Raw genomic sequence first — 18717 nt, forward strand, 5'->3', positions numbered from 1 at the left:
CACACTTTAACTTGTTAGGTTCAAGACCTGGTACTAAAGTAACACCCTATTCCTTGGGTAGTAAACTATCCTAGTCATTTTACACAAGTAGTTCTTCGGTTCGGCTAGTTTATATAAAATGAGCTAAAACTACGGGACAGGCAGTATAGGTGTAATACCCAACTTCTTACATCCTTTAGGCAGTAAAGTGCACAAGCAATATCATAGATATTTTACCAGTATCTCCTGATTTTTACACTACCAGTTGGTAAAAAATGTTTAATTATTAGTAAAGTACACCTTATATTAAGAAGCTCTGGTGATTAAGCTCAGTAAATTGTCTTAACTTTTACCATAATAATCTAACGAACATTTTGGTCACAGTCCACTCATAGACTGCATTTATTTACTTTTAGGAACTATACAGATAGTTACTAAGAGTAAATAAATACAGTCACTCTACAAGAAAATAAACTCTTTAGTTCGCTGAATTGCAAAAACTATATCTTAAGTCGGTGGCTATAAAGTCTGACTATGTAACGATTACCATCTGTCTAAAATTGTCTTGGCCTAGGCCAAAGCTACCCTGGAAAAATAAGGTCTTCTATTGGATAGTAGCTTAATTCTTGTTCATCTTTGTGGTTTTAAGACTCAGATTACAATTTAGGATTTACAAAGAACTTCTTAATATTCATTTAGGAACTTAGATTCGTTACTAAATTTTTGTGTGGGTGCCCGTGTAAGAAAAATCATACTACCAGGTCTTTTCAAGATACGTGTGTAATTGGCCACGTTGCACTCCACCCTGACGGCCCTGATCTCCATACATGCTTATGTGAAGCGAAGCAACACCATTTCACGCTTGTCTTTATAGCTTGAATGATTGGAGCGAGGCCGCGGTGGCTCAGTGGTAGAGCGTTCACCTCTGGTGCTTGGGGTCCAGGGATTGATCCCAGCCCCACCAAGTAAGCTTTGTGGTGGACAAACACCATATACGTGTGTTTTCTCGGGGTTCTCCCGTTTCCTCCCACTTTCTTCATTCCACCATTTTATTCATTACTCATCACCGTCTCATTTAGCCTAACCGGCATAACCGTGGGACGTAAAACTCAAAGATTTCATTTTGAATGATTGGAGTCAGTAAGTGAGATATTTATAGTTGGATGTGAACACTACCTATACATACACATAATGATGTCCGCGTCATCCCTATTATTCGGTATGGCATCCCAGACAAAAATCGCTTTAAAATAATTTCCTTATACTTGAGCCTGATAGGTTTGCAAACAACAGTCAGCGGCTGGAAATGCGGCGAACAAGTAGGATACATTCGGTGCTCGTTTAAAGAAATATGTTATTCACATTCAGTTGTTTCTAATGCTACTACTTTATACAAATACATTGGCCATGCTGAAGATACTCTCACAGAATCGAAGCAATTCAGTATCTGTATGACCAGTTATTAATTGCCACATTTAGCAATACTTCAATTTCTGTTTATGTTTCATTTGAAGACACCTTGTTTATTTTAACACCTAGAGATAAGTTTTTTAAACTACTACGGGGCACGTACCTCTTTAATTTATTATCTGCTTCCCATATTTTAAAATCGTTGACAATCAGAAGACGAGCAAATGTCGAGACTCTTCCAACTTTATTAGTGGCTTCACACATGTAACGACCTTCATCACTCTCCTGCAGATCTTCAATAACAAGAGTGCAGCGTGAGCCATCGAATGATTTTGTAAACCTCGGGTATTGCGAGAAATCTATCGGGGTACCATCTCTGTGCCATACCACTTCCGGTACGGGGTCACCTCGAACCTATAATGACATTATAAGCATTTTCAGTCACATTTTGACTTTAAAGTAATTCGAGAAACATCTATCTATAGTTACACCAACTAATATGAGAAGTGAAAATAAATTTTCTCATCCTTATAATATTCAACGAACTTAAAACGTTCGTTATTAAATTTTATATATATATATATATATATATATATATATATATATATATATATATATATATATATATATATATATATATATATATATATGTGTGTGTGTGTGTGTGTGTGTGTTATTTGCGATTTTTTTTTAAATTTTGGACCCTCCATTCGATAAAACATCAAAAACTATCTGAGAAAGTGATGGAATTTTTCGTGTCACTTCTATCGTTCCCGAGGTATTGGCCAAAAGTAGCTGATTTCCGGAGATTTAAGGAGCTATATCTCGGGATCCGTATGTTATAGAGAGATAATGTTGGTGTTAATACCTAAGAGGATGGTGAACATTTTGATACCAAATAGTAACCGGTGGCCACTGGTTTGGAAAGTGACCACCAGTTAATATCGGTACCAAAATGTTTACCATCCTCTTATGTATTGACTAACACCAATATCATCTTTATATGACTTACCGTTTCCGAGATATTGGCCAAAAATAGTTCTGATTTCGGGAGATTTACGCAGCGATATCTCGGGAACCGTAAGTCATAGAGAAATCATATCGGTGTTGATCAGTACCTTAGAGGATGGTAAACATCTCGGTATCAAATAGCAACTGGTGGCCACTTGCCAACTGTCCACTGGGTAACTGACCTCCGTTCCTCAGATATTGGCCAAAAAAATTGGAAATTCGGGAGATTTAAGAAGCCATATCTCGGGAACCGTAAGACATAGAGATATGATATTTTGCAAACTTTTGCGAGAAAGAGAAGAAGCTGTGGATGAAAAGATTTACTTTTACATGTAAGGACAATCACAGTTATCCTTCCCGCTTCATCTTTCTATTAGTTTTAACTTCGTTCTGGCAGTGCTCTTGGAGCATTCTCAACTGGTTTATTGATAGACAAATAACATCATTATATAGACTCTAGAATATTATACAAACAATGGATATTATGCTTTCGAGTTCCACTTCGTTGAGTTTAACGAGTTTCGAGGTTTGGAAGAACTATGAAAAATAAATAATATAACATAATATATTTGTATTTTCTATTGTATTAATAATCAGTATTTCCAACAAGACTTTTCTTCAAATATGTGTTAAATTCCTACAAATGCTAAATAATGGTGTCCACTTCCCTTGATTTCAAAGGATATTTTCAATTTACAAGGAAATGCCGTACTGTCAGGACAGATCAATTTGATTAGAACTGCATATATGCGAGAAATCACATAATAACGATTATTAGTAATATGCGTATAGTAAATCATACTTATATTAAACCATACGTTCAGACTTAATTTAATATTGCTTAGTGTCTTGATGAAAATCTACTCGTAATGTCGTGTTTATTCCTATGTAAGTGTGTTTCGTTCTGGTACAAAAGAGAAAGAAAGCCTGTAGATGTATTTGCAAGTAACGAGAACTGGATATACACTTTAGAGAAAAAGAAAGCAAGAAAGTTAAAATGAGTGTCTACTTCACACTTCTCGTCGCCATCGAAGGTAACTTTCTTTATTGAGCAGCCTTACAATCATGGAAGATCGTTACCAAGGATGTTATAAAATAGACGATCTGCCCATACAACAAAATCGTGAAGCCATACGTCACAGCTTCGCCACACCTACTCTGACCACTTCGCGCCACTAAGATCGCAATCCTTTGAGCCAACAATCATGGCGGAAACAAGAGTAGCCAATCAGACGTGCCGGCTCAGACGATGCTCGGTTGTTTTTTTTGGCTTCATTGAGTTCATATGATGAAGATACGTATGGGCAAATCCTCTATTTTATAACATCCTTGATTGTTACAGTATTTGATCTGTCCAGAGTGGAAACTGAAGCACTTCAAGGTGAGGGGGGATTAGTGTGTTCCTAAAATATACTTCACTAGGAGAGTACTCTTGCAGACTAAGTATATATTTTTCGATGCCTTCCAAAATAAACTTTTACTACCAGGAAAATGCCCCTGTACAATATGGAGAAGGTTATGATTTCTCAGTTCACAGTACTTTTCTCACAAAAGATTTTAAAAATCAGTTTTTCCTAGCGTATAAAGGTGCTCGGGTACCCTCTATGAAAGCATCTCCATAAAGTATGCTCATAATTGTAATGTGTGTAATTACTAAAACACCACCTTAAATTTAAGTTACAAATATGCATAAGTTAATTATTATGAATATTTATTCAAAGTAGTTTACCTCTAGTTCATAAAAAGCAAAGAAGCAAATTATTAAAAATTAGGTACGAAGTTGAATAACACAAATAAACCATTAATAATACGAGTATACATTTCCTGTGACTTGTAATTTGCCACCTTAAAACAAATCTGAAATCGGGTTTCTTTTCTGTTGACCTTCAGAACTTTTTCGTGGTAAATCATCCGCAGCGGAATGATGTCCTTCCTTTAGCCAAGAAATAACTAGCTTGTTTACTTTGAGCTTATCTAACAGTGGTCCATTAATATTGATAAACAACAAGTTAGACAAGTCTATTTCCATTATCAGTCATCTGTAAATTCATAAGGGAAAATCCCCGTTCGCCCTCTGCCGTAGAAACTGGTAATACTTTTAATTGGTGATACTTTTTGCAACTCCTCACCGACAATCTACTTGTTAGACTTATAATTCCGGAAGTTTGATAAGATTTTTCTTAATCAGTTTTGAAATACTCAGCAAGAAGTATCACCACTCTATAAGCATACAACATCTTTTCCATATCAACCATGTCAGTCGGCCATATCGAATCATGGAGAACAGAAAATGGATCTACCACACCTTCCGTAGGGAATCTTGCGCATTATCAATTAAAGCATGATAAACTGATGATTTCTTATTTGTTTATAAATTTAATTTTTGTAATTACACATGAAGATTTGATGTCATTACCAAGTTCCCCCTAAAAATCACAAAGGGAACGGATCTCGGTACCTTACGAATTAACCTCTCTCCGCTAGCTAGTGGAAGCCTACCATCATACGCACTGACGGCACTGACGGCATTATAAGGCAAGCTTACCTCTCCTTTGCAGAACATAGCCCCCAAGTGGATGAGTCTCACTGTATGGCCACCGCCAAGAAGAGTTCAACCCTAACCAGGAAAGCCAGAATGATCATAGGGAGCTTGTTTTCTGGCCCTGCCTACCTACTTGTTCAAAAGCACCAAGAGACCTTACATACGCCTAGCGTTCACCTTCCGAACTCAAAGGCACATCTAACTCGCGCATTTGGAAGGTATCAGGAATAATTCGTTCTCCTGGTAAAGATGACAGGGCATCAGGCACTGACCACCTTATTTTACGGAAGAGGTACAGAGTTCATTATCGGTACCATAGGCGATGTAATTCAGGAAACTGGAGTAAACAAGAGCTTACGAAGTCCAACTGACATTCTCTGGAATAGTATGTGTAGGAAGTAAGGAATGAAGGCAGGAGTTGCTGTCAATCGTAATCGACGCTAGCAAAAATTTATTCGCCAGAAATTGGAACGAAACAATAGGAATATTGTGTTCTGCATATTTTAACTCGGAAACACATAGTGGGGTTCTACCACACCCAGTAGATATTCGAAGAAGAAGTAAAGCAATGATATGGAAGCGATGTTTCTGTACTTTTTAGGATTCTAAGTATACTTCATGCTTGTTCTGTAGAAGTATGTTTAGTATCGTCTAGTGCGCGTGTGTGTTAACAAACAATTAAAGTTTTGTCGTGTTGCGGGTTTGGGTGCTACCACATTCCGCCTATATGTTAATGTACCAGGTTTTCTGAGACTTTGTATCTATTATTTTAAATATTTTTATGTTGAAATATGGCTGATTCGAGGCCCTCTACATCGAAGGGGGTAGACGATAAGCAGATACGATTCTGGCTTGAACAAGACGATGCAAGTTGCGATAGTAATGGTGAAAATGTGAGTGATTGCGACGATACATTAGTTGTTGATTCTGATGTAAACGATGAAATTGGTGTAAGTGGAATTTGTGACCTATCTAAGATGATCAAATATATTCTTGGTACAAAATAAGACATAATAAGAGAACATGTGCTTACACCGAAGCAAGGTAGATGCTACGTATGCTCCAGAGCTTAAGACAGAAAGACCAAATCATTCCGCGCGAAATGTAGCAAGCCGGTTTGTGTTGAACATAAACTAATTGTTTGCAGTCACTGTGAATATTCAGGATCGAAGAGATTTCCTAATTTTATTCATTAAATATTTTCTCTCACAGACCATTACATCTATTCACTACCTTTATATATTACGCATATTTCACAAACATATAAAACAAGGAAATAACATGTCTTGGGTGCCCCAGCAGCCCACTATGTTTTAACGTCTGTGGTTTTGTCTATGTGTTCCCAGGTTAACTTCGTGCGTTTACACATTTTCAACGTATTTAACCAAATATTTTACTTAAACTTCCTTGCGGCTCAATGTTTTGTTTTTCTAAGACTTCCCCACCGATGCAATGCAACAATCTGATTTATGAATTTACAGATTTTCATCTTAAATACTTTATTTGATACTTGTTCCGACGATACGTTTTCATACTGGATGCATTTAGAAATGAATGTAGCTCTTAAATAATATCCACTAAAAGCAGTAATTAGTGCTGTCAAAACGGTATTTTTAGTAAGCTCTTCCCTACTGGTGCTTTCTTTCAACTCTTATTTTTTAAATAGGTATTACAAGGAAGATATACACGCAGCACACGCACACTACACAGTAGTGATCTGTAAACAAGTCTGTCACAATAAATTACTCATAGCTCTTTCGTCTGGTAGACTCTATCAGTAGACTTGGGGAGGGGTTTGGCAGATCTGGTAGTGTTTAATATGGTTTATTGTTCGTTCTAGCTTTGAAGATATTCGACGGTATCACTAAAGCAAAAGTAACCAAAGCATTAAATATATATTAATAATACCCGTGTAACAGTTTCTGCAATGTAACACAGACTTCATCAGACACGTTATGAAAGACCATTGCTCAAATAACAACTTAGATACAGGATGGCGCAGTTAAAAGTATCCCACATCCTCCTTGAATACGAATGCAATATTTTGACTTCTGAAATTCAGTAAACAGCTAGAATAATGGACAGTTTATGCAATTATTGATTGTCATTTCTTCAACAATCGATAATATACAACAATCGACATACAAGTATTATCGATTGTTAGCATTCTTGAATAACATCAAGAATAGTTTGTTAGACCCTTTCCATTACATCATGAGTGATGAAGCATTGTTGCATCTTTCCGATCATGTGAATTCATAGAACACGAAGTACTGGGTAACGGAGAACCCTAAGATTGTTTGTCAGCAACCACTCCATGATAAAAACTCGGCGATTGGTGCAGTTTAACAGGAAAGTGCATCATTGGACCGATATTTTTTTACACTACCCTAACACGGTTGCATATATATATAAAATTTTGATGCATTTTGTGCTCAACTCACTGAATATGAAATATAATACTGCTTTTTCCAGTAGATGGGGCAACATGCCACATTTCTAATGTATCCCTGGATCGAGTCCATGATGTCTTCTCTGAGAAACGAAGTGTTAGCAAAGGCTTGTGGCCACCACGTTTGCCGGATCTAACAACATGTGATTTCTCCCTGCGGGGACACCTGAAGGGCAAGGTATATGAAACTAATCCACACACAATACAGGAACTGAAAGACATTAGCCATGAAGTTGCCGCGATCGATATTTGAACTTTACGATGAATGTATTTGAATATCCTTACACGTGCAGAGCTGTGTATTAATGTCGCAAGGGGTCACTTTCAACATATTCTATAAATGCACTTCTCTCTCTATTTTTCATTGAAAATAAATTGTGTAAGTCCGTTTCAGCTCTTCGTTTCTATAATTTCACTGCATTTCCTTTATTCTCACACGGGCTACTTTTATCTGTGCCATACTGTATAAACAGAAAGTGAAAGGAGGACAAACCCACTCTTCCCAGGGATAAAGTTTTTCCCTCACTTTTTACACCTATCTGTACAAAACGTAAATTTTTAGTTACTTGTTACCTGCTAATATGTAACAAGCAAATAATGATACTATGATACATAAAAAAACATACGTAATACTACGATACAATAAATCATGAGATCAATCTTACTCGAGAATAGACTCGAACCCAAATATTTATAAATGCATGTGTCAAACATGAGATAGTTATATACAAGCGGAAATCAAACCTACACTGAGAAAAATCCATTATCCGGACAGCGGTATATTGTACAAATACAAGGATTCGTTATGTTTACTAAGGAAATCTGTACGGAGCGTACTTTATCCATATGGTACACAGGTATTGCCTTTTACCCGCTTAGATATTACATCATGTTGCTGCAGGATGTCTGACATCTAACAATCTTCTGTATTTTACATACGTATACGTATGTTAAATACTTCAGCTATATGTTATATACGTCCATCTGTGTGTGAGGTCCTGACCTCCTATAGACACCTCTTTCTTGCACCATAGATGACGTCATGAAACAACGGTCGTTTGCTTGCGAGTTGGTTTATAAATGAGGTTGTTTACAAACGGAAAAGAAGAGTGGAAGGAAACAAAAGCCTGGGTAAGTGCAATAGTAAACTATCACTTTAGTTAAATATTCCATTAATTATATATTCCTTTAGTATAACTTGCTTTAATATAGTACTAAACAAGTAATGTGATTTATGACTACAATTCTTACTATTGTAACTCGTTAATGGCTGAGGAGAAAGGAATGGGTTAATCTGAATTTTGAGAAATCTTTGAATATTAATGTTTTGTAACTTTTTACATTTCAATGTACTCAAAATGAATGTTATGTGTTTATTCATTCCTTTTTATGTGTGACGGTTTATTACTTGATGGAGATTTACTACAGGACTGCTTAACATAATTGCTAAGAAACCGTTTTCAGCGCGAACATTTTCTTGTGTAGTGAATGAAGATTTAGGATTTAGATTTCTGGGCTTTCGGCATCAATGACCTTGTTAGCCCGTCACATGTGAGTTATGACGTCCCTCGGTAAGCACACTATCCGGGGAAAGGGAAGGAAGCAAACGGCCTGGGACCTATATGTTGGGTACCACCCGGCATTTGCCTGGTGTGAAATGAGGAAAACCCAAGAAAGCCTCATTCAGGATGGCTGGACTTAAAATCTTTTGGTACTTTTTCGACCAAGTGCCCCTACCGGAATCGAACCTGGGTCCGCTCGTACCGAAGGCGAGAGCGTTAGCAACTACGCTACGCGGAGCCACTTGTGTCTAGAAAATTTATTTTTACTAGGATATTTGCAACAAAATTTATTTCATTTCTTTGTTTATTTTTCTTTTTCTTTTTGTTTTTTAACAATAAAACAAAACATATTTTACAGCCTCACTGAAATTTAAAAACAGCAGTCAGTTCTTTTTGTTTTGTTTTGTTTTGCTTGTTATGTTCTCTAGTTAACTAATGTTTGAGTTACTGAGGATTAAAACATTATTATTATTGTTTCATAATTTTGGAACCAAAAATTAGATGTTTTTCTTTTTTTCCTTGTGTTGACGTCATTGTGGCAAGTTGAGGTGTTTGTATCGTACCTTGGCATTAATTTGGTTACTAGCACTTAGTTTCAAGGTCATAAGTTGCTGGCCGCTTGAAACAGCTACTACACAGCTTGAAGAGTTAGGAGTGTCAGGCGTTTGACATGCAGCTTTCGTTACAGCGTCTAAATTGCAGTATTGGATTGCGTCCAGCTTCTATCGCTGGTAAAAAAGTTATATCGCTTTCGTAATATGGTAAGAAATACAATGTAACAGTTAGGTATAGTATATATGACTAGTTTAATCAGTCGGAAATTACTCTGTTTCCTTGTCTTATTCTTTCGATTATGTTTAAGTACTGTGACTTCATTGTATTGTTTCACTATTTCTAGAAGAAATTAAGTATTAACGAAGTAAAGAATAAACAGAAGCCCACTTTGATTGACGTTTACTATTTCTCATACTTCATTGAGAATGTTTTGATCCCCAATTGGGCAAACTTCTAGTATATGTATATATATATATATATATATATATATATATATATATATATATATATATATATATGTGTGTGTGTGTGTGTGTGTGTTTGTTTCTTTTGTTGTTGTTGTTGTTGCTTACACTGCTTTAGAGATGAGCTCCTTCATGGCTAAGTGGTTAGCGTACGCGCCTTTGGTGTGGGAGACCCGCGTTCGATTCCCGGCGGGAGTGGTTCGGAGTCCATGTTAATCAGTAAGTCCACGTCTCATACAGCCTCGTTGCAGAAAAGGATATTAAAATCAACTCAGCACTGCTTTACAGATGGAGTTGTTTGATTCAGGGTTCGAATGAAGCTTTTTACGGGAAGCAGGCACGTAGCCGAGGGGTGGGTCCAGACCCCCCCCCTTTGGATCCAGAAATGAAAAATATTAAGGAAAGATGAAACAGATGAATCAGCCTCAAAAATATAAAGCTACAAGAAGCGTTTGGTTACTCTTTCTTACGAGGAGCTTTGTGTGGAGGAAACGGGGGGGGGGGGGATCAAGTTGAAATTGGATATTATTGTAACGGAACATTCCGAATTCCATCTAGCTCCATGTTAACCCTATGCAGCGGCGCAAATCTGTCTTCAACATTGAGAGGGACGCGTAAGACAGTTCTCATAATTTTTTTTAAAGATGTTCAAAATATTTATGAAGTTGAAAAACAATGCTGCGGAGGATCAGGGGAGCAGAGTTGTCTTCAAAATTGTGAGGCGGGCAGATTGAAGGCTTATTCTGGGGTGGGGACATCATTTCATCTTACTTTCCTTTGTGGCAATCGGACACAAATCATCACATTTCTCCCCCAAAAACGCATTTCAAATCGGATTATTGAGGGGAAAGTCCCCCCCCAGTTCTAAGATTGGAAGGGACATGTCCTCATCCCCCCGGAATTTGCGCCGGTAACCCTATGGACTAAAATGACGATCGATAAACCGGTTCTTTCAGATAACCTGTCAGTTAGAACTTAAGCAATGCCCAGAATTACCAATAATATGAACCATTTTGAATTTCGCGGCAACACTAATCCATTTTATAGGATGTCATTCCCGAAAGAGATCTCGTTGCTATCCTTGACGGCATTAAACTAAGATAAGAGAAATAGAAAGAAGACGAGAAGAACCGAATTCGAATGACCTCGGAAGACTATGTCTTTGTTAATACTTTTTTCTATTCTTTTACGCAAGATTTCTTCATAATTCTTTAATTAAAATACTTACTAACATATCCTCATTTTATTGTCCTAACAAATCAATATGGATATGTTGTCAGTAAAATAGTTTAGATTGATCGATCCCCTGGTGTTGTAACCACAGTATTTCAAGTCACGCACCCCCTTCCATTACGAAATCCTGGCTAAACGAACGAATATATGCTACCAGTAAAATAGTTTAGAATGATCGAACCCAAACGAAGCAGGTAATTAACACTAGTACTAGGTATGTGTAGACTAAATGAGGTGATTTGCTTCGTGACCCTTCGAACAATGTACGAAGCGGATGCAAGCAGTTAGTACATGGAGTTAGCTTACCTAAATTTAGATTTCGCTTTCCGAAATCTTAATGGATGTATTAAGTGATTTCGTTACTTACACTCTCAATCTCTAAATACAAGGATTCAAAACACATTTTCGATTCCAAACTATGACTCTGCTAGACAAAGAAAGCATAGTCCAGTGTATGTTTTACTTCATTTTCATATACGTGCTTGTAGGTTTTCTCGGGGACGTGGTTTCCTCCCACTTTCTCATTCCACCAAATATTCCATAACCATTAACTTGCTTTAATCACCGTCTCCCTTAGCCTAACAGCATAATCGTGGGATATTAAACTCAAAGACTTTATTTTTATTTTCAAGTAATTACTTTTCTCTCCCTTATTTATTTTTAATTTAATTTCTCTTTCAATTTCTCTCTTTTAGGAACATCAACATAATTTGCAATTCTTTCTCATTATAATAACACTATTAAAAGTCCCATATGCAGCTTACCACGTTGTAACCCAGCGGAAACGGATGAACAACGAATATTGTCGAAAATATGTATTGCTTACAGCGGCGTAGCGAGCATTACAAGATTGGGAGGGGGATGAAACTTGAAATTGCCAAGTCTTGGTTTCTTTTTTTAAAAAATGTCAAGTCTTGATAAAAAAAAAATGCCAAGTGTTTCGAAAATCTTACAAACCCTGTGGAAAACTATTACAGGAACCTTATTTTCATATTCGTTCCATTCCATGCCCTGTCTGAGACACGAATAACATCAGCCCTTGTTCCGCTCTCGAGTCCAATTTAACATCTAACCTCAGGATCATCATTATCACCCACGATGCACAACTGTTAATTTGATAACTCATGGCTATGTTAGGTAACCTCCGCCAGCTAATCTTCACGAGAACCTTTAAAGTTACAATCAGTTGTAGAAATGCATTTAAAAACGTAGAATAAGGTAGGTTATATTTACTGTTTGTGATGTAGGAGTGCCTAATTTACATATTAAACATTCAATTGAGGGGTTCAGTGAGGACCAGGCTAACCTATATCCAGGTCAAGATTGAGATTTTGACGGAACAGCATACCAATGTCATTAATTGACATTTGCCTCAACCACTTGTCGGTGTAGCTTGTCCTGAGTTAAGGGCGGATCCAGGGGGGGTCTATCGCCCCCAAGAAGAGGAAACTTTGTGTATTTTAATATAAAATAAAATCCACCCAGAGTTGAATCTCTTAAAAGTAGCGATAACTTGTAAGTAGTGGCATTACAACCCACCGCCCCCCAGTAGTCCATCCTGGATCCACCCCTGTTGTATACTAAGCCAAACTATGAATATCAGACGTATCCTTTGTAACGTGCTGTTTTCATTTGTTTCCTTTTCTTTCAGAAAGTTAAAATTGTCAGTTAGCCTACTCTCTCGCTAAACTGTCAATTGTGACAAAACACGCCAATAATTGTTGATGCCAACTAAAACATACATATCCAAAGCCTACAAAATATATCACATTATTTAAGTTTTTTTTTTTTTAATTGCTTGCAATGTTTTTCTTCGTGCCAAGCATCCGAATGTCATCTTGAATTCTGACCTTCTCATTTCACTACAATTCTTTGAAGTGTAAAACTGCACAGCTTTTTTTTTTTGTTTTTTCCTCTCTCTCGCTCTCTTCAGTCCTTCAGTCTCCCCCACTTTGATTTCATGATTTCGCACTCTGATGAGAAGTATTAAACCAAAACGGAAAAGTACTAATATATAACCTCTCTTTTAGTAGCCCCTCCAACCACGCGCCCGGGGCACGTGCCTTGCTTGCTCGCCCATAGCTCTGTGAGCTATATAAGTAACATACAATGCGCGCGCATATGTAAACTTGGTGCCAGCTTTGATTCTCGCTGAGAGAATATACATATAATGTTGGTTCGAATTCCATCAAACCATACGCTCATTTTTGTGTAACCTTGGTAGTGAAGAAGACAGTAGACTTTAACAAATATTCCTGTCGGGCCTCGATGGCTCAGTGGTAGAGCGTTCACCTCTGGTGTTTGGGGTCTTTGATTTGATCCCAGCTCGCGCCAAGTAAACTTTGTGGTGGACAAACACCGTGTGAGTGGGTTTTCTCGGGGTTCTCCCGTTTCCTCTCACTTTCTTCATTCCACCATTTCATTCATTATATCATCATCAGCGTCTCCTTTAGCCTAGCCGGTATACCCGTCGCACGTAAAACTCAGATTTCAACAAATATTCCCTTTTCAGCAAGACATTAGGTTAAATTGGAAACAACGATCTAGATCACATACTTCCAACTTCATTATTGATACAACTATTATATACAGGATGCATCAGAAGTCCCTTGTCATCCCTTCTGAAAACTACAGGGATGTAGTTTCATTGAATGCGAGATAAGAGATACACATTAGGCCCAGAGGGATACTTTCGGATTACATCACGCGGACGGTCGCCATCTTAGATTCGAAATTGTAATACGGATGATAAGTGGGTAGTGTGATATATGGCCATGCACTAAAATGTTCTGAGGATGTCAAATGTGCAATCAGATATCATTTAACTTATTCTGGTAAAATGTTATTGGCAGTGAACCAAGTGAGACTATATGTAGTGGTATGTCATACCCTTCTGTTTTTTTTTGTTTTTTTTTTCAGTGATAAAGACATACCGTTTCTGGTTTTTTAGTGATCAAGATATACCTTCAGGGAAGAATAAATGCTAAATACCTTTAATAAATCCATTTTTATATATTGACAAAGATTTTATTTCTCATGTAGAAGTAACTTCTAAGTTGACAATACTGACATTTTTTTACCTTTTTCTACCTTTTGTTTGTAAAATGAGGTGTTTTCAAAGAAGTTCATTAGTTTATATTTTGATGTGCCATATTGAATTGTTTCTTTCGTATGTTGGTATGTGTCGTCTTGTCTGAAGTCTTATAAGCGTCGGGTTTGAGCGTGGGTGGATTTAGGGGATTGCAGTGGGGGCGAATCTTACGGGAGTTTGAAATACCCCTCATTCGAGTGTGTGGTCCAGGAGTTTTCCCGCTGGAAATTGTTAATATTAAAAGTCGGTTTTTGAGCACTTTCGTGTATAATTCTCTGATACAAGGTAAGGGGCTATTTTTATTTATTTTTTTTTCAGAAAGTTGTTCACGATGGATGGATCAGTCTCTCCATTTTTTCTCCGTAACTAAAGAGGCTTTCCAGTGGTTTTCAGACATTATGTAAATAGAAATGCAATCTTGTAGGCTTCACACTTCACTGCATTTGAACATTTAGATAGCCGATATGTCGAGTCAAAATCGTAATAAAACGCACCGCCTCTGATTGTTCCCACTTCGAACACATTTCCCTGTTATAGTCAGGGGTAAAAGCGAGGGGGAACGCGGGGGACACAGTTCCTCACCTCGAAAAACATGTACGGCGTCTCCCAGACCCTAAAATGGTACAATGGGCAAAGATAGGCAGGAGGAACGGCGTGGAGTGATGCCGCTACCTACCGTCCCCCCACCTTTTCAGGTCCACTTTTACCCCTGGTTATAGTAGTATATGTTCCACATGTTCCTACTGAGCAATAAACATTTGCAGAAGCTTCTTCCAATTAATGTGGACACAAAGTAGGATATAGGGTCAAATTCGTGCACAGACGATGGCGATACTTTGTTCTAGATGATAAAAATTATGAATATTTACTGCACAAACCATAGGCTTAACATGTCCACAAAGCTAGAAATTGAACAGCGTTAGGTCCGGTGATCGGGCAGCCATTCAACTGCCTCTCGTCGATCAACCCATGTTTTAGGGAATTGTTCAAGTAGTGACGCACCACGAATCCATAATGAAGAAAGCGCCATGGTGTTGAAAAAACTGCGAGAATGTACCATCCTCGGGCATCGCAGCTCGCAATATCTATCCCTGTACGAGCGTGAGGTATTATTCCGCAGTTAATTTTATGGAATGAAAAAGTGACTGATTAGACGTATTCCTCATTTATCTGCCAACACCATAATTAATTTTCTTTGCGCTGGTCATGTTGGAGGGGTCTTGCACGCGGGGTTGTCAGGTGACCAATTGTGCATGTTCTGCCTATTAACCTTCCCATTTACGTAGAGGTCAGCTTCATCTGAAAAGAGTATTTGCATAAAAATGTTAGAGTTTAACCATAATTACTCGATAACTCGGTCACAAAACTGCACTTGGCGACCAAGATCGTTCTCGTGGAGATGTTGCTTCATTTGCACCTTGTACGGATGCACTTCTACACGCGCAGACCCTATGACTCAACCCACATTGCATTAATAAATGACGTGTGCTCCTTTGGGGCCACATAGAGAAGGAAGTCAGCACTGCCGTAGGCGTTGCTTCATCTGTAGCTGTCTACGATCGTCCGCTACGACGTATGTCCACGAGTGTGCCCGTCTCCTCAAATTTAGTTAATTACTGTGACACTGCAACATGTAACACAGTCACATTGTGGATGATTCTGTTTGCAATCGGTAACCACTGTACAGGCACTCCTCCCGCCCCACAGTTTGAATATTTCGATACATTCCTCACGTTCTAACGGTATGGTTCTACATCTAGAAGAAAGAGGTAAATACAACGTTCAATTGGCAATAACTTTTCACCAAATTAAGCTCCATGGAATCTGATTGCATATTTGACATACTGAGAAAATTCTAGCCCGTGGCCATATATATATATCACATTACCCACCAATTTATAACAAACAAATTTAATCCAAAATGGCGGCCATCTGTGTGAGTATTCCCAAACGGCCTAATGTATCATCCATCTCACATTCAATTAAACTACACCCGTGTAGAATTTAGAAAGGAACTTCGTATGATGTATACAGGGTGTTTCAAAAGTCCCCTGACACAGAGTAACTCTGTTATCAGAGTTACAACAAAATGTAAGAGGAAAAACCATTTCTAAATATGTTGTTTTCAATCTAAAGTGAACACTTTTCAAATCGGAGGGGCCGTTTGGGCTGTACTCTTTATGCGCCCAATGTGGAATGAAAATCCAATGTTACCATTTACCTGGACCCACAACATATGTGAATGAAGTTACTGTTTGAAATGGGCCATCGACATGTTAACGTAAAAGACAGTAACTTCATTCACTTATGTTGTGGGTCCAGGTAAATGGCAACGTTGCATTTTCATTTAACATTGGACGCATAAAGAGTGTACAGCCAAACGACTCATCCGATTTCGAAAATTCCTTCAACTTACATTGGAAACATCATATTTGGAGACGGTTTCCCAATTACATTTTGTTGTAACTCTGATAATAACCGAGTTACTTTATGTCAGGGAACTTTTGAGACACCCTATATATCTTATGGAATATATGTTTGATGTCCCTATAACTGTAGTATAATTTTGTTTAAATTTTCAAGTTATTACAAGTAGATTCTGACTTACATGCGTAAGAGTTTGTATGTAACTAACTAATGAATTGTATTTCATGAAATTTACATTGAAATATTTAACACAAAATCTTTTATATTCATGCTTAGTGACTTGGCTTTGGACTGCAACTGATTATTGTACCCCATTATTGCTTGAGAAGAAAACCGATGTCCGAATCTTCATTTGGAGAAACCAAAGTTCTATTGGAATGCTGAGGATTGCAATTATTAATTTCTAGACTTCAAGGTGCGTAAATTATATCTAGGTATATTCTGTGTTTATTGTTATAATTACTATTACTATTATTGGGTTTAGAATCAATCAAGTACTTCATGATATTTTAGAGGGATCAAGATGGCTGCCAGATAGATAAATATTTGAGCGTCAGGCCCTTATTTCTTTTCAATTTTATATTTAATCAATGTCTATTTTCCCCCCTCATTATTCCACCAAATCGTATTCCAAGATCATCAATTTTCAATACTCATTTGTGACTGTCAGCATACACAGCATTACTGTAGGACGTAAAACAAAGATTTATTTTTATTTTTCGTTTTCATGTCTTTTCTTCATAGCTGTGAAAAATAACGCCTTCAACATCATAAATTTGTATGCTACTTGCCTGCATTCGAGCACAGTAATAAACTATTTGGACATTACGAAGCAAAGCAGGTCTACTTTGCAGTTAGCATAGTTTTGAAAGGATGTGACATAATGATATTGGTGTTGCGATGTTCAGCACCGTAGATAATTAAACAGTGCTAGTAAATAAATCTGTAACAATTGTATTGGTGTTTAGCTATATGAGGGGCCGCGGTGGCTCAGTGGTAGAGCGTTCACCTCTGGTGCTTGGGGTCCCGGGTTCGATCCCAGTCCCTGCCAAGTGAACTTTGTGGTGGACAAACACCGTGTGTTCTCGGGGTTGTCCCGTTTCCTCCCACTTTCTTCATTCCACCATTTCATTCATTACTCATCATCACCGTCTCCTTTAGCATACCCGGCATAATCGTGGAACGTAAAACTCAAAGATTTCATTTCATATAAACTTTGGTGCAAAGTAACCCCATAGATGAAGATATTTTGCACCACATACAAAAAAGTATGTTCAACATACTAACATAATGTTTGTCTGCAATGTTTTCTCTCCTGTATTTATACATTTCACTTTTTACACAAAACTGCATGCAGTCTACAAATATTGATGTTGGAATTATGGTACCGGTATCAGTACTTAGTATGAATTATCGATATTTGTAAAGAAAATTATGTATTTTCTGGTACCGAAATAGGAGCCACATTCTGATAGTTTAGCATGACCCACAAAAATGGCAACTGAAAAACAGAAAAAATCTCCGTGAACAGATTTGCCTTGGTTGCTCTTTATATCCAAGAATATCATCTCAACCGTAATCAGTGGAAGATTTACGGGATTTGGGGCTTTCAGGCTGAAGCCCACCCAAATTGCAGGATTTCTTTTTTAAAAAATCTAATTTAGTCATTCCTATGCGTATGCCCGTCAAGCCCTTCAAAAAGTCTAGTGATTTCTAAATAAACGAAGTATTTCTGTGTGAAGTCCCTCTCAAACTATTCTTCTGAATCCGCCGCTGTTCGTAATTTATTTTCCAACAAGAAATCCATTTCGACATCTACCTAAAGAGGAAATTTTCCTAAAGTTAGACGGGAGGAGGTGCCAGTAGTAAGAATTTCCCATTTAAGGGGTTACGTTGACCCGGTGCAAAGTAACCACGATTTGAGGCTCAAAACAGCCTTCTCCCAGTGTTATTTTTTCTATGACTTTACAATGTTTCACCCTTCAGTTTCA

At 37.6% G+C, this 18717-nt stretch overlaps 1 protein-coding gene across 4 annotated transcripts in view; it reads right to left on the bottom strand.

Moving 5' to 3' along the window:
* LOC145674687 (uncharacterized) overlaps positions 1-18717 on the bottom strand; it is a 1315729-nt gene that overhangs the window by 584432 nt on the left and 712580 nt on the right. For all 4 annotated transcript variants that reach the window (XM_081744920.1, XM_081744917.1, XM_081744916.1 and 1 more), the window contains one exon: positions 1553-1803. In XM_081744920.1, coding sequence (XP_081601046.1) covers positions 1553-1803 — 251 coding nt within the window. The remainder of the gene's footprint in view (positions 1-1552; positions 1804-18717) is intronic.

The sequence above is a fragment of the Thermobia domestica genome, chromosome 17, assembly GCF_964235325.1.
Source record: "Thermobia domestica chromosome 17, izTheDome1.hap1.1, whole genome shotgun sequence".
NCBI lineage: Eukaryota > Metazoa > Arthropoda > Insecta > Zygentoma > Lepismatidae > Thermobia > Thermobia domestica.